The sequence below is a fragment of the Monodon monoceros genome, unplaced genomic scaffold, assembly GCF_005190385.1.
Source record: "Monodon monoceros isolate NGI ecotype Baffin Bay Population unplaced genomic scaffold, NGI_Narwhal_1 Super_Scaffold_9, whole genome shotgun sequence".
Taxonomy (NCBI): Eukaryota; Metazoa; Chordata; class Mammalia; order Artiodactyla; family Monodontidae; genus Monodon; species Monodon monoceros.
The window spans coordinates 4,030,939-4,045,924 of record NW_021703786.1 but is presented as its reverse complement, the minus strand read 5'-3'; the positions used below and the strand labels follow the sequence as shown (position 1 = coordinate 4,045,924).

The 14,986-nt window shown below is 37.8% G+C and overlaps 1 protein-coding gene across 5 annotated transcripts in view; it reads right to left on the bottom strand.

Moving 5' to 3' along the window:
• The window catches only part of STXBP4 (syntaxin binding protein 4), a 180,306-nt gene extending 165,362 nt beyond the window's left edge, over positions 1–14,944 (bottom strand). For 2 of the 5 annotated variants that reach the window (XM_029211804.1, XM_029211808.1), the window contains exons 1-3: positions 14,870–14,944; positions 3,255–3,331; positions 2,648–2,775 (exon numbers count right to left, since the gene is read on the bottom strand). In XM_029211804.1, coding sequence (XP_029067637.1) covers positions 2,648–2,694 — 47 coding nt within the window. In that variant the 5' untranslated portion in view covers positions 2,695–2,775; positions 3,255–3,331; positions 14,870–14,944. The remainder of the gene's footprint in view (positions 1–2,647; positions 2,776–3,254; positions 3,332–14,869) is intronic. The other 3 variants (XM_029211807.1, XM_029211805.1, XM_029211809.1) reach the window with 3 other exon arrangements.
• Between the last annotated feature and the right edge of the window lie 42 nt (positions 14,945–14,986).

Genomic DNA, 14,986 nt, shown 5'->3' with positions numbered 1-14,986 from the left:
GCCATAGAAGTTCTGACTATATCTTTAAGAAGACTTGTATTCAAAAGTTAAATCATAAAAAAGTAGAATGAAAGAAACTAAAATTTTTTTAAAAACTTACAAAACTCCCTGTTTTTGAATATTTTGCCCTTTATATAGCACATCCTTTAGGGTTGCATTATACTGAATTCAACTCTAGGGTTGGAGGGCCTATCTGGGGATACTAGGGTAATAGTCAATTAGCTAGGAAAAAAAGGCAGAAAATGTTCTACAGTCAGATTTCAGAACCTCAGTCCATTCTTGACAGGAGATTTAGACTGCAAGGACGTAAAGGGGTGAAGCCTAGAAAAGGGCAAGATGAAGAAAGTGGACAAAGGTCCTCATTAAGCACCTCCAATAAGCTCTTAAACCCTCTAAATGTCAATTTCCTTCAATGGGGACACACACGATCTCCAGCATATGTTATTTCAGTAAGGGATCCCTCCTTTTCTAATCCCAACACACAGTACCTATTATTAACACAGCAGTGTATTTACTTGCTAGGACCTTACTTTAAAATTCCCTCATTGTTAAGAATTTATATTACTTCCTTTTTTTTTTTTTTTGTCTATTAAAAATAGTTCTGCTGGGCTTCCCAGGTGGCGCTGTGGTTGAGAGTCCGCCGGCCGATGCAGGAGACACAGGTTCGTGCCCCGATCCAGGAAGATCCCATATGCCGCGGAGCGACTAGGCCCGTGAGCCATGGCCGCTGAGCCTGTGCGTCCGGAGCCTGTGCTCCGCAACGGGAGAGGCCACAACAGTGAGAGGCCCGTGTACCACAAGAACAAAACAAAACAAAACAAAACAAACAAACAAAAAAAAAACCAGGCAGAGACACTGCTTTTCACCTATCAGATCAACGTAAATTTAGAACTTTCACAATATAAGACAAGGCTTTAGGAAAGAGGTACTCTTTTACATTGTTGGTGGTAATGCAAAATGGCATAACCCCTAAAGAGGGGATTTGGTAGTCTCTAACTTTACCTTCTGATCCAACAATCCCCTTTCTAGGAACCTTTCCCAAAGATACTCTGGCAAGAAATACAAATGACTTGTATACTAGGTTCGTCATTTGGCATAATTTGTGATCACCAAAAATAGCAAACAATTCAAATGTCCATCAATAAGGTACTGGATGAATAAACTATGGTATATTAAGAACAGAATACTATACAGTTACAACAAGGTACAAGGAAGATCTTTATAAATTGATATGAAGTGATCACCAGGATATAATTTTAAGTTAAAAAAAAGTCTGGTCAAAACACTATATATAATATGCTACCTTTTTGTTAAGAATGCACTGGCAAGTGGAGCCTGGGAGCTGAATCCTGGGTGTTTTGGAACAGTTTGCCTTGGTCATATGCTACTTCCTCATGAACTTGATTTTGCCCTAAGTAGTTGGATAAAACTCTGCTGTCACACAGAGTAAAACTGTTCAACATCAATGCATGGAGCTCTGTAGACAGAACTCTTCACCTACCACACAGCTGGGCCTGGCTTATATCTCTATGAGACTGGAGCTTTCCACTGCTCCCAGGAGGAGGCATCAGAGAAAGATACCTTGAGTTTAACTAACCTGACACCCTTCTGCAGGGAAGATCTTCAAACCTGAGTCAAAGGGCTGGTGAACACTTGTTTACTACGTAAGCAAGAGTAGAAGAATGTCTATACAGTGGAACTATATACAGAATAAATAATAACTTTGAGAAAAAATATAATTATATACACACATATATATATCACATGCACATATATTTATATGGATATGTATTTGCTTATGCAAAAAGAAACACTGAAAAAGAACTAAGAATAAAGATGGCTATTTATAGGAGGAATGAAGGCACAGAGTGAAAGACAAGACTGAAAGCAGGACTTCTCCAAATATACCTTGTTATATGTGTGTTACATGTTTGCAAAACGGCCAATTCTTCTCGTCTCTGTCTGCATGCCCCCAGGAATGTGACTTTACTGTTCCTTCCATTAAAAAGTAAAGTCTGTAACTCTAGACCTTGAATTTGGACTTAGTTATCTAAATTGCTTTAGCCAATGGTGCATAAGCAAATGTGAGGAAAACAGACATTTGAAAAACACTTGTGTTTTGTTGCTGGGAACCATTCTACCACCACGTGAAAAAGTCTGAGCTAGCTGCCTGGAAGATAAGACGCCAAGTTGAAAGAGACTTCAGCTATCCAGCCTTCCTAGATGAGGCCCCAGAACATGTCAATGAGGCCACCCTACGTGATCTGGTGCAGCCCAGAAGAACTGTTCACAGAATCATGAGGAAGAATAAATGCTTGCTTGTTTTAAGGTACTTTGAGCTGGTTTGTTAGTCAGCAAATGTTAATCTTAACATTGTTATTTTTATACTGGAATTATAAAATATTTTAGGTATTTAAAAAATCAGATCAAATTTTTAAAAAGCAGTCTATATAAATAATTCTAAAAGAGAATGCTTAATTGTCCTTTACCCTGATTTACATAGAAAGCTCTGATCAACCTTTTCATTACCACTATCTTAGACCACAGGTAGGTAGCTGTATAAAACTTTCCACCAAATGTTCATTAATATTCTACATATTTTAAACTTTGATAGTTCAAAACATATTAAATTTAATTTAGCAATTACTTTTCAAGTAGACCGGATGATACTACGGCAGATGTATTTTTATTCATGGTTTCACCACTACTGTAGCCTTGGATTTAACAGCTGTATAAATGAAGATCTTGATGAAGAGTCTATAAATTCTTCTTTTCCTAAGATTGGAGAAGTAGAAAATAAACTGTCATGTCTTAGAACAGTCAAATTTGATTTTAACTGTGCATAAAAACATTACATATACTTGGCATGTAAACAATATGTGCCTGTGTATAGATGATAGATGTATTTTATATATGTTGAGCTATGGCATTTTAGTCATTGCTGATAATATCTGAGAAATGTAAAGGCAGTTCTGTAGATAGAAAGCTAGATAGAGCTATAGGACTATATCTATATCATTATTAATATCTATAGCTATATAAAAATCTGTATATTCTAGCAGAAGTGAAGAATACAGTTAAGCTTTAGGTAACTATTATAGCTTCCACCGTTACTAAGCTTAAGAAACACAGAATAATAAAAGACTGAGGAAAATGTCTCTTGTGAGCACAAGGCTAGGAATTTTACAGTCAGAATGTCTGCAAAATAATTATACAATACACTTTGAAGAAAACACAAATTCCTACTGTCTCACCAACTATCTTGAGGGACTTCCTGCAGATCCTATATTACTCTGACTCATATTACTCCATGAGCTTCTTAAATACTTTCCTATAAAAAGAAAAAAAATATTATTTTAATGTCTCATATAGCTCCACTGTGAAAATTATAGAGAATAGTGCAGTTTCATTTAATTTAAAAACTGTATTTGAACAGATTTACCACTTCTGTATAAGAAACATAAAGTATAGAAACCTGAAGTTGAAAAAGACCTTAGGATCATTTAGCACAGCTCTCTTATTAAAGCAATGAGTAGCTAGATTCAGAGAGATTGTGTACTTCCCTATACAAATGAGAAATAGTCTGGTTTTTTTCCCAACTAGAACCCAGGCTTCAGAGCCCACAGCATGGAACTTGACATCAGACAGACCTGCATTCCAATTTGAGCTTCTAGGCTTCTCCAAGCATCAGTTTCTTCAAAGGTACAGTAGGTAGTAGTGATGGTTTTACAAATGGATACACATGTCAAAACTCACCAAACTGTCTCACTATAAATATGTGCTGTTTGTTATAAATCAATTATACCCTAGTAACGTTAAATTTTTTTAAAAATCCAATTTTCAGTTAAAAATGGCAGCTTGACCTTGGCATGTATCTTCTTTTCCTCCAAGAGCCCACTAATATAAGAGTAAAGGGTTACAAACAGTATAAACTCATAATGTTAGAGAAAAAATGAAAGAAGAGCCATGAGATGAAAAGTTTCAATAAATTTCTGGAAGACAAAAAATAGATGGTAGGATGATAATTGATAAAGGAGGCCTGAAGAAGCTGAAAGCTAGGGAAAGGCTTTGTAAACACTTTTAAGTTTGAGCACACGTATAGAAAATGGTAATACTTGTATGGTGTACTGGGGTAAACAGAGGTGGCATGCTATACCTCTAAGAAGCTGAGGGGCAATCACTAACTCAGCACACCATAACTGATTCATGGCAAAATTCTGGCCTAAAAAACAGCTAGAGATGTTGAGGAACATATCTAGTAGAATCCCAGAGAGGTTGGGGACTCAGGAACCCAAAGTACTAGGGACAGTGAAACTGAGGTGGAGAACTAAAATCAAGGGGATTATCCCATCTCTTCTCCAACTACTTATGTGAGAGAAATCCTAGATTCTTCTGTCAATAAATTAAATGGACTCTGAAGAAAGAGACGACAACCTTCTGGGATCCTAACACAGAATTGTATCACTGGTCTGGGTGTTAAAAACCTGCTTCAACTTTCACAGCCCCTGTGGTAGCAAGCAACAGAAACAGTGGGAGCACACAGATCAACAGTAGCAGGGAAATGAAGCCATCAAGCGCTGTCATCAGCAAGAGTCTGATGGCCAGGAAGCAAGAAGGTTACTCAGTACCCCATGGGGGAAGGAGGGGAAACTTGAGGGAAGAGCTTACAATCCTAGGGCTTGACAGAGTAATGACTCAGAGTCAAGAGCTGCTGCAGTGGTCCACAAGACTAATGCAGCGGTAGAAGAGAGTTCAATTCTAAAAGTAAGTTTTTATAAGTTCATTATAGACTGCTTTAATAATATAGCAGAATGGAGCAGATTCCCAAACCTTCAGTGAGGAAGTTTTGATATAACAATAATAATAGCAACTACCATCTATTGGCACCATGTGTCACACACTGTGCTAAGTATTTCAAATGTATTTATCTTATTTAATATCATGAAAAATCCATTAGCTTTAAGTAAAAAAAAGCTGAGTTCAAATGGCAATACCGCTATATGCTAGCCATACAGCCTTAGAAGAGTTACCTAACCTCCTGGCGTCTCTTCATATTAAGGTAGGAATAATAACACCTAGCTAAAAGGGTTGCCATGAGGATTAAGGGAGATGTAAAAAACTGGGCTGTCTTCACAGTGTTACCAAAGTGAGTAAGATCCCCATGCAGTAGTGATTTGTCTTAGCTGGGCACTGGGTCCCCAGGTCATGGAACATATCCAAGTATAATGGATATGTCATTGTTAAATTCTATAATAGATTCCATATAGTGTCATTTAATTTTTTTTCTACTTCAAACTATTAAAATGAAATTTCAGTTTTTAAATTATTTCATTCACCTAACATACCTGTCATTGTCCTAAGTGCTGGAGGTGAGATAAAAAGAAAAGAGTCTCTCCCCAGAGACAGTCAAATAAACAGACATCAGGAGTGTGCTAAGTGCTCTGACAGTGGTATTCGCAGGGTGCTGGGGGCATGGAGGAAGGCCATCTAACCCAGAATGGAGGAGTCGTCATGAAACAGCAACACAGCCAGGCATCATACTAGAGGATTTTATCCTCAGAGGAGCCCCAAAAGGCAGGTAATATTAACCCATTTTACATAAGAGAAAATCAGTTAATGGAGAAGCTATGTGACTTGCCCACGGCCACAGTGCTAAACAGTTATAAAGTGGAATTTGAATCCAGTTCTGCCTGGCTTCAAACACAAGCTTTTTCTGTTACAGGACACTGGAAAATTAATTTATGTGGAAAAATGTCATCCTCCAACAAAGTAGGATAAGAGAGTGTTAATTTAATTAATGCTGTCTCTCTTCTATGAAGATGATACTATTTTTTTTTTTTTTTGGCTGTGTCACACAGCATGCAGGATCTTAGTGCCCCAACCAGGGATTGAACCCGTGCCCCCTGCAGTGGAAGCATGGAGACTTAACCACTGGACCGCCAGGGAAGTCCCTATGAAGATGATACTACTGATTAAACTTCTTTACAATAATGAAATGGGTTTAATCTTATCCATTCAAACATCAGGCTTTTTTTTTTCCTCTCCACATGAACAAGGTATCCATTGTCATATCCTTAAAAATCATAAAATGCCTTTTCCTTCCCTCTCCTTTGCTTGTTTCCTACTCCTTCCTTTATACGAGCGAGCAAGGTCCTCAATTGATAGGAGTTCTAGTAATGTTACACATCCACCCCAATCCCCCAACTTCACAGTATTAATGAATGACACAAAGAAAATATTCTATTCTTTTACTAAAAATACGACTATTCAAGGAAAATATTTTGTTTTTCTAGGTTGCTGACTCATAGGGGGAAAAGGTTAGGTCAGCAAAAACAGAGACAGTGGAACACTGGGGGAAAATATCTTGTTTTATAAGCTGACTCTATTCTGGAAAACTTAAATTAGAGCTTTACTTTGATACACAACTCTCTTATGACTGCATTAGAAGTTTTCATTCCATACAATTAAAAATCTCATCAGATAAAAATCTGCATATCATGCACATGATGTCTGAATAACAGACTTAATAATTTATGTTCTCAGAGACACGACATTCAGTATTTTCTAAAACTAGTTCTTTTTACCAGACCAAAAATAGAGAATATAAAAGGGAAAGGGATAAAAACATCTGACAGAAATGATGGTAAGTGTTAACTTGATTAAACTATAATAATGCCATATGAAACATTATATTTTTAAAATTTAAATAATAGTTAATACATTCCAATGTGGGTATATATTATGGATGCATATCTCTGTCCTATCCAGCTCCACACCATTTCCACACTTAGGTACCCACTGTTTTAGTTTCTTGTGAATCCTTTTAGTTCTTTTATATACAAATAAACAAATATAAATAAATCTTCTGATTCCTTTACATTTTTTTGATGCAGAAAGTAGCTACAATCAGGCACAAAGCACCCAGCTGTTCAGGTTGTACACTGTACAATCCTGAGGGTTTGTATGGGTCATACAGACTCTGATGTGAACAGGTACTCTGGAGTGTATGGTAGCCCTGCATACTATATGCACTACTGTGCAACCTGTTTCTTTTTTTCTTTAACTTAATATATAACTTGGAATTCTTTTCATATTTTTACATAGCATACTAATTTATTTTCATAGCTGTATAGTATTCCATTTTATGGATGGGCCATATTTATTTATTCCCTTATTGATAGATATTTAAATTGTTTCACTTTTTTTGCTATTGCCATAATGAAATCTTTATATATAGGTCACATTACACATGTACAAATCTATCTGTAAGATAAATTTACAAAAATCAGAGTTTATACACACTTGCTATTTTGACAGAAAATGCCAAACTGCTCTCTGTCTGGGTTGTACTATTTACAATTCCATCAATAATAGTGCCTCCATCAATAATAGTGCCTGGTATTCCAAATCCTCACCAACATGGTATACTACATTACTTGGATTTTGACAGTCATATTGATGAAAATGGTATCTTAATGTAGTCTGAGTGAGGCTGAGCATTTTTTTTATGCTTTCAGAACCTTTTATGTGAACTGTGTTTTCCTATCTTTTGCCAATTTTCCTATTCATTGTTAGCTTTTTACTGTCTATTTTCTAGTTCTTAAATCCTAGGGAGATTATTCCTCTGTCTGCACTAAGAATTGTAAGTATATCTTTCTCCTTTTGTTCTTAGATTTTTTTTTTTTTTGGTTATGCAAAAGTTTGTGGCTAAATTTATCTTTTATGATTTTTGGTTTAAGTCAAATGAAAGTCCTTGCCGACTCCACAAAGTTACAAAGAACTCTCATATTTTCTTACAGTTTCATTCTAAAATCTTTGATCCATTTGGAAACCACCTACAGTATAAGGTATAGATCCAACTCTTATTTTCTCCCCCAAGAAGATCACTCAGTTGTCTTAACCACATTTATTAAATGTGATTTGAGATGCAACCTTTATCATACACCAGATCTCATAAGTACTTGGGTCTACTACTGTACTTTTTTATTCTGGCCCATTTGTTATTCTACGTATTTATGTACCAACACTATTTTATTTTAATCATAGACGCTCTATAATATGTTTTCATATCTGGTAAGGACAATACACCCCTCACTGCTCTTTTTCATCCAAGTTTCCTGGCTATTTTTGGTTATTTTTACACATTAACATCTAAATCTCCTTGTTTTTTTTAAAAAAAGCTAATTGTTGGGAATCACGTTAAATTTGCAAATTGATTGAGGAAGCTCTGGTATCTATCTTTTTGATTTTTCCTGTCACAGTACTTGGTATATCTTTCCTTTTGTTCAAGTCTTCTTTTGTGACCTTCTGCAGTGTAAAGTGTCTTCATATGGGTCTTGCACATTTCTTATTTATTTAATTCCTAGGCATTTTGATATTTTTTCTATTAACTTAATGCCTTTTAAAACACCTATTATTTTGAAAGGATAAAAACTGTTTTGGGAAAACTTAGTAAAATCTTCTAGAAAACAATCTCTTTCACCCCAAATTCTATCACATGATTTAATGTCTTTATTTTTTAGTGTTACTAGTAAACTAGTTGAAGGAAAAACAGGCCCAATTCATATATTACATTTTAGTTGAAAATTGTGTAACTGCAATATGTTCGTTTATATCCAAGTGCATCTTATTTAACACTTCAATACATATACACATACTCACAGCTTATAGACAATTAATTAATTAGAAGACTTACTGAGTTATCATTACAAAGATTAAAATAATAACTCTAGAACAGACTCATAAGAGCTGTATAAGCAAGAACCTAATTCTCATCCTCCCTTGACAAAGTATTTTTATTTATTTATTTATTTTTATTATTATTATTTTTTTTTTGCGGTACGCGGGCCTCTCACTGTTGTGGCCTCTCCCGTTGCGGAGCACAGGCTCCGGACACGCAGGCTCAGTGGCCATGGCTCACGGGCCCAGCCGCTCCGCGGCATGTGGGATCTTCCCGGACCGGGGCACGAACCCGTGTCCCCTGCATCAGCAGGTGGACTCTCAACCACTGCGCCACCAGGGAAGCCCGACAAAGTATTTTTATATCTAATTCAAAGTTCTTAACAAGCTATGTTGCCAAAGAACTCTAGTGTCTTTTAGTTGTTCCTCTAAAGTGAAATGGTAAACAGAAGAGACAAAGGACAGGTGTTGTAACAGTGGAGGAGAGATTTATTGGCTTAATACTAAACCCAAACAGTCTCTCCCCTCTCCCTCCTCTTCCACCTCCTCCATCATCATCATTCCCATCATCATCTTAAAAAGCACATGAGAAAGGTGCTTTGTGAGAAGCTATCGAGTCATATACATCTAAATGTCTTTGAAGACTCACCAGATTATTTCAGTCAAGTGACTGGGGAACTTTAGTTCATTACTGAGTGTGACAGCTTATGCTTATGTCATTAGAAAGGGAAAAAAAAAAAAGAAGAAAAGGAGAACAAGGAGGCTTTTTCTTAGGAAACAGTGAAATTTTACATTAAGGTCATTTTAAGGGAGAAGGAGGGCTACCCAATAAGTTATCTGTCTGAATTCTGTGACTGACAAATTAGAAATGCCTCCTATTTATAAATTCACTGGAACTAATATTAAAAATGTCAATATCGCTTATTGTAAAGTTAGACTTAGAGATTCAGTATTATACTTGAAGAAACACACATATAAGAAAATGACAGTGTTTAGGAACTGTGACAACTTGTACACCTTATGACAGCAGAAATTCTTCAAGACAGCATTAGCTATTTATATAATCCTAGGGTTGTTTAAGAACATCGGCAAAAATCAGGAATGACTCCCTTCCCTGGGCTAGACTTTAACTGATCTTTTAAAATGGCATGAAAGTTTCAGGAAATCAAGATATAAAAAATCGGTCAAAAAAAAAAAATCGGTCAAAGGGTTATTTTACTATCTTCTTGATTCTGTACCCAAAGGCAATATTCCCCCTGGTGGTACATTTTTTTCTTAGATTTTCAAGAATCTAAGCAGGTCAGGAATGCTACTCATTTGTCTTGGAGGTGGATGAATAGCAACTGCTTGTAACCCACAGCACAACCCAGTGGGAAACAACGGAAAACTGCTTCAAAGAAGGAGTCCTGGGCTTCTTCTTTTTTTTTTTTTTTTTCTGGGCGTCTTGAAAGATCTTCATCAGACCAACAGCTCACTGCTCTCACAAGTTTCCTTAGACTATCTGACTGCCTTCTGCTTGCCAATCACTGGCTCAGTACAATCATGTTCACGCACTGTGCTAAATGCTTATGATATTATGCCAAAAAAGACAAGGCCTCTGCTTTTATGGCATCTACATGCTAGCGCTGGGAGAAAAATAACAAAAACGGAAACAACATGAACTAGATTTCAGATACTGAAAGGTGATATGATCATATGTGACTGGACAAAGGAGAGCTAATTTAGACTGGGTACTAGAGTTCCATCTAAGATCCAAATAATAGGTCAGCCAGGAGAAAAACTGAGGGAAAAAAACTGAGGTACCAAGTATTCCAGGCAGAGAACATCTCAAGGCAGCAAAAAATTTGGGATGTTTACAGAACAAAATAAGTGTGACTGGAGCATGACGAATGGGGAGAGAGAGGAGATGAAGTTAGAGAGAAGTAGGCAGGGTCTAGAGTACTTAGAGTCTTAGGCGTCATGTAAGAAATAAGAATTTTTGCTTGATCTTATTTCGTACAACCTGACTGTTCTCAGGAGATCTGAATTTGTCTTTTGCCTTATCTCTTTAACTTCTGCTTATTCTAGGTAGGCTGACTATACCCTAGCCTGAATTATGCCAGAATGTCAGTCAGTTCATTTGGGATATAATCAGTTGGGGGAAGGGGGCAGTACAAAATGAAAATGCGAAGCCCTTTGTTAAAAAAAAAATTATTAACAATTTCAAGAAAGTGACAGCAGAGGATTAAACCAAGTACAGGGTCCAACTAAGTGAGCAAGGCCTGTGTGACTGACTGCACAGGTCACATACCGATGAAGCTGGCCCTGATCTTGATAAATGTTACTTGAAAAAAATAAATGCCTTCTACTGATGAATAATTTCTGTTTTCATTTCACCTTATCTGTCAATCACATAAACTTATTCAAGATTTTTTAAATGTAGTAGCCTCTCAAACATGTGGTTTAAAGGAAGCTGCCAGGCTATATGGGAAAAGAATCAAAAACAGAGTGGATATATGTATATGCATATGTATAACAGATTCTCTTTGCTGTACACCTGAAACTAACACAACATTGTAAATCAACTACACTCCAATAAAAATTAAATCTGCAAATATTTCCACATTTTTAAAGTGGATTCTACATGATGATAATTTAATATAAACAATTACTTTTTTGTTTTCATATCAAAAAAAATAAAGGAAGCTGCACAGAAATAAAAAAACTAGGATATCAAGACTTACTGCAGCAACTTCATGCCATCATTGTGTACTAATTGGAAAACAGTGATTATCCAGTCTATTCTCAGGCAAACTACAATTCATTTGTTCTTACTATTTACTCAAATGTATTACTCTTCATCTTTTAGGTAGAAGGAAAGCACTGCAATAAATACCTACCAAATAAACAGTTGTTAGTACTGTTGGAATAATTGTTAGGTACTTCAAATTGCCAAATGGATCTAAATGGCTTTATTAGGCAGCCAGCTAAGAAATACAGCTCAGTGGCTAACATATTAAGATTTACGTTGCAAAGTCCTTAACTTATGCATCAAAAATACTAAAAAATGTAATTATAAACCAATTTTTTTAAAATTTTTGGCCACACTGTGCGGCTTGCAAGATCTTAGTTCCAAGATCGGGGATAGAACCCATGCCACCTGCAGTGGAAGCACTGAGTCCTAACCACTGGACCACCAGGGAACTCCCAGAAACCAAATTTTAAAAACAATACGTCTTTATAATCCTTAAGTCAGAAAGCCTGAAAACCAATAATCAGATAAGAAAACATTGTGACTATCAGGTTTTTTTCCCATTTTTCCTTCTTTTTCCACCTGCACCCATTTCACTCACCTCCATTCCCCAAAATGGTTTGTATGAAAAATAACAACGTATTTTACCTACTATGTAAAATTGAACATGATCATAGCTAACTAGAAAGTGTTCACAAGGTTCAATTATTTACTGCTAAAAATGATATTACAAATAAAAGATGCTGAGTCTGAAATGTCAGTCCAGCCCCTGATGTTTTAAGTTTGTAATCAACATCTCTACTTGCAGGACAGGGTTGTACTAGCCTTGCCTGAGTTGCTCCCATTCCATTCATGGTAGAACCCATTACTTAGCATTAGTTACCACAATGATTTATGCAACATCACAAGCACACTCAGATTCACAAGAATTGCAGCCAATACTGCTCTATTGCTATCGAGATTACTGTACCTTGGAAAAGAGTAATTTCATTTGCAATTATACAACAAAATAAAAGTACAAAACAAAGACATTATTAGTGACATATTTATGCTGCTACCTCTTGCTACATGGAAGGGTTGCCTGGAAAAAAAGAATAGTCAAAGGGAATGTTTTGTTGGTTTCAGTGACATTAATGTTTGCACAGGGTTTGAGTCTATGCTGTAAGGAATTTAAAATATGACAGGTCTTGTCCTGAAAGAGATGACAATCTGGTATAAGAACTAAGGTAGATACAGATGAAAAAAATTTTCAAACATTCTCATAACACAGGAATAAGTCTGTAGAATCAGAGAATCTTGAAATTTTCGTGTCAAAGTAGAAAAGTCATGAGGACACGGGGAGGGGGAAGGATAAGCTGGGACAAAGTGAGAGAGTGGTAGTGTATATATGGACATGTATATGCTACCAAATGTAAAATAGATAGCTAGTGGGAAGAAGTCGCACAGCACAGGGAGATCAGCTCAGTGCTGGGTCCACCTAGAGGGGTGGGATAGGGAGGGTGCCAGGGAGATGCAAGAGGGAGGAGATATGGGGATATATGTATACGTATAACTGATTCACTTTGTTATAAAGCAGAAACTAACACACCAAAAAAAAAAATGTTGAAAAGAAAGAAGATACTTTTTTTTCCTTTTTCTTTTTTTTGGTTTCTAATTTTCTGGCCCTGTGACCACAGTTAATCAGTTACTCTCTCAAGGTGACCATCATCACTCACCTGCACTACAGCAACTGCCTCCTAACTGTTCTATTTTCTTTTTTGCTCCCTTCCCTTTTCCACACCATAACCAATATCTTTTTAAAAATGTGAATCAGATATCACTTGTATGCTTCGTATTATTTTTAGAATAAAATACAAACGCTTGGACATGGCTTATAAGGCTCTGTATTATCTGGCCCCAGTATACCTGCGCTGACCCATTTCCTACCACTTTTCTCCCTGCTCACAAGGCTAGGAAGAGATGGCCTCCTTTTTGTTCTTCAGTGGTAAGTAGCTCTTTCTTGCCTAGGGGTCTTGGCATGACTTGGAATTGTCATTGTGTAGTTTGCTCCTTATCATCACTCAGGACTAGGCTCAAATGTCACATCCTCAGAAAGACCTTACTTTACCTCCCTTCCTCTTTTTTTTTTTTTTTTTTTTGCGGTACGTGGGCCTCTCACTGTTGTGGCCTCTCACGTTGCGGAGCACAGGCTCCGGACGTGCAGGCTCAGCGGCCATGGCTCACGGGCCCAGCTGCTCTGCGGCATGTGGTATCCTCCCGGACCGGGGCGCGAACCCGTGCCCCCTGCATCGGCAGGCGGACTCTCAACCACTGCGCCACCAGGGAAGCCCTATCTCCCTCTTGACTTTCAGTCACACTGTACTGTTATCTGAAATTCCATTATTTTTGTGTCTGTTACTTGCTTTTCTCCTGAGTCCCTCAGTAGAAAGGACACACTCCATAATTGAACTGATCTTCTCTGACTTTCTCTGTGCTGTAGGCCCAGTAGGTTGAACAATGTCTGGCCCACAAGAGAGCACAGTAAATAAAATGTTGAATGACAAAGTCAGTCATTTAACTTCGCAGGACTTCAGCTTCGTCATCCATGAAGTGGGGATAATTATACCTGCTCTGGACATTAGCAATAAAAAGTAATGTTTACTAAATGTTTACACTGTGAAAATTACTTACATGCATATTCTCCTTTACTGTTATGATTCGTACTTTACAAGAAAGGCCGTTAAGTTTTAAAAAGACCAAATAACCTAAGGACACACGGCCATAGTGAGGACCCGGGTATGAATGCAGACCTGCTGTAACCTCAGAATCTGAGCTCTTAACCTCTACTTTATAGTTCCTTGAAAGATTCTTTCTTCCATTACAGCAAAATTGCCTATGCCGTCCGCCCCACGCAGGTCCTAGTTTGTCCTGTAGCACAACTGAAGAAAGCTATTACATCCCCCATGCGTTTCTTTTCCAAGATGAATATCCCCATTTCCTTCAATCCTTCCTTAAATGATCCTCATATCCTGGTCACTATCCTCTCAAAAAACCAGTCTGACAACGTCTCTCCCGCCCCAGAACTGGTTAATTTTCACTGGGCAAATGGTTAAAGGACTTCAGAGCAGCAGAAGCCGATTCCCAGGGGCTGGGAAAATGCAGATGTTCAAGTGTTTGAGTGGGCTGTGGTTAAAACAGGAAGACTTCCTGGGAGAGGTGATCCTCGAGCCGGAGTTCAGGGCAGTAATAGCGGATCGGCGGCCACAGTACCCCAGTCAAAGGACCGCGCGGGACAGCGGCCGCTGGGGTCCGCCGGGTCTAGACAAAGGCTGCTGGAGGTTAGGAAGATCGGGGACACAAACCCACGTGATGATGGCTAGCACGCGGAAGAACGCAAGTCGTTTTCCTAAAAGTAACTTAAATAGCTACTGGAGGGAAGCAAAGTGGGAGGAACAGTCAAGAAGCAAAACGCGAACTTACCCGGCAACCCGGCCTCCGTAGCCCCACTACAGACGCCGCCACCTGAGGAGCCCCGTAGCCAAGGCAGCGGCTGGCTCAACCCAGAGATCGCGAGACAGAGCAGGCCTCGCGAGATCT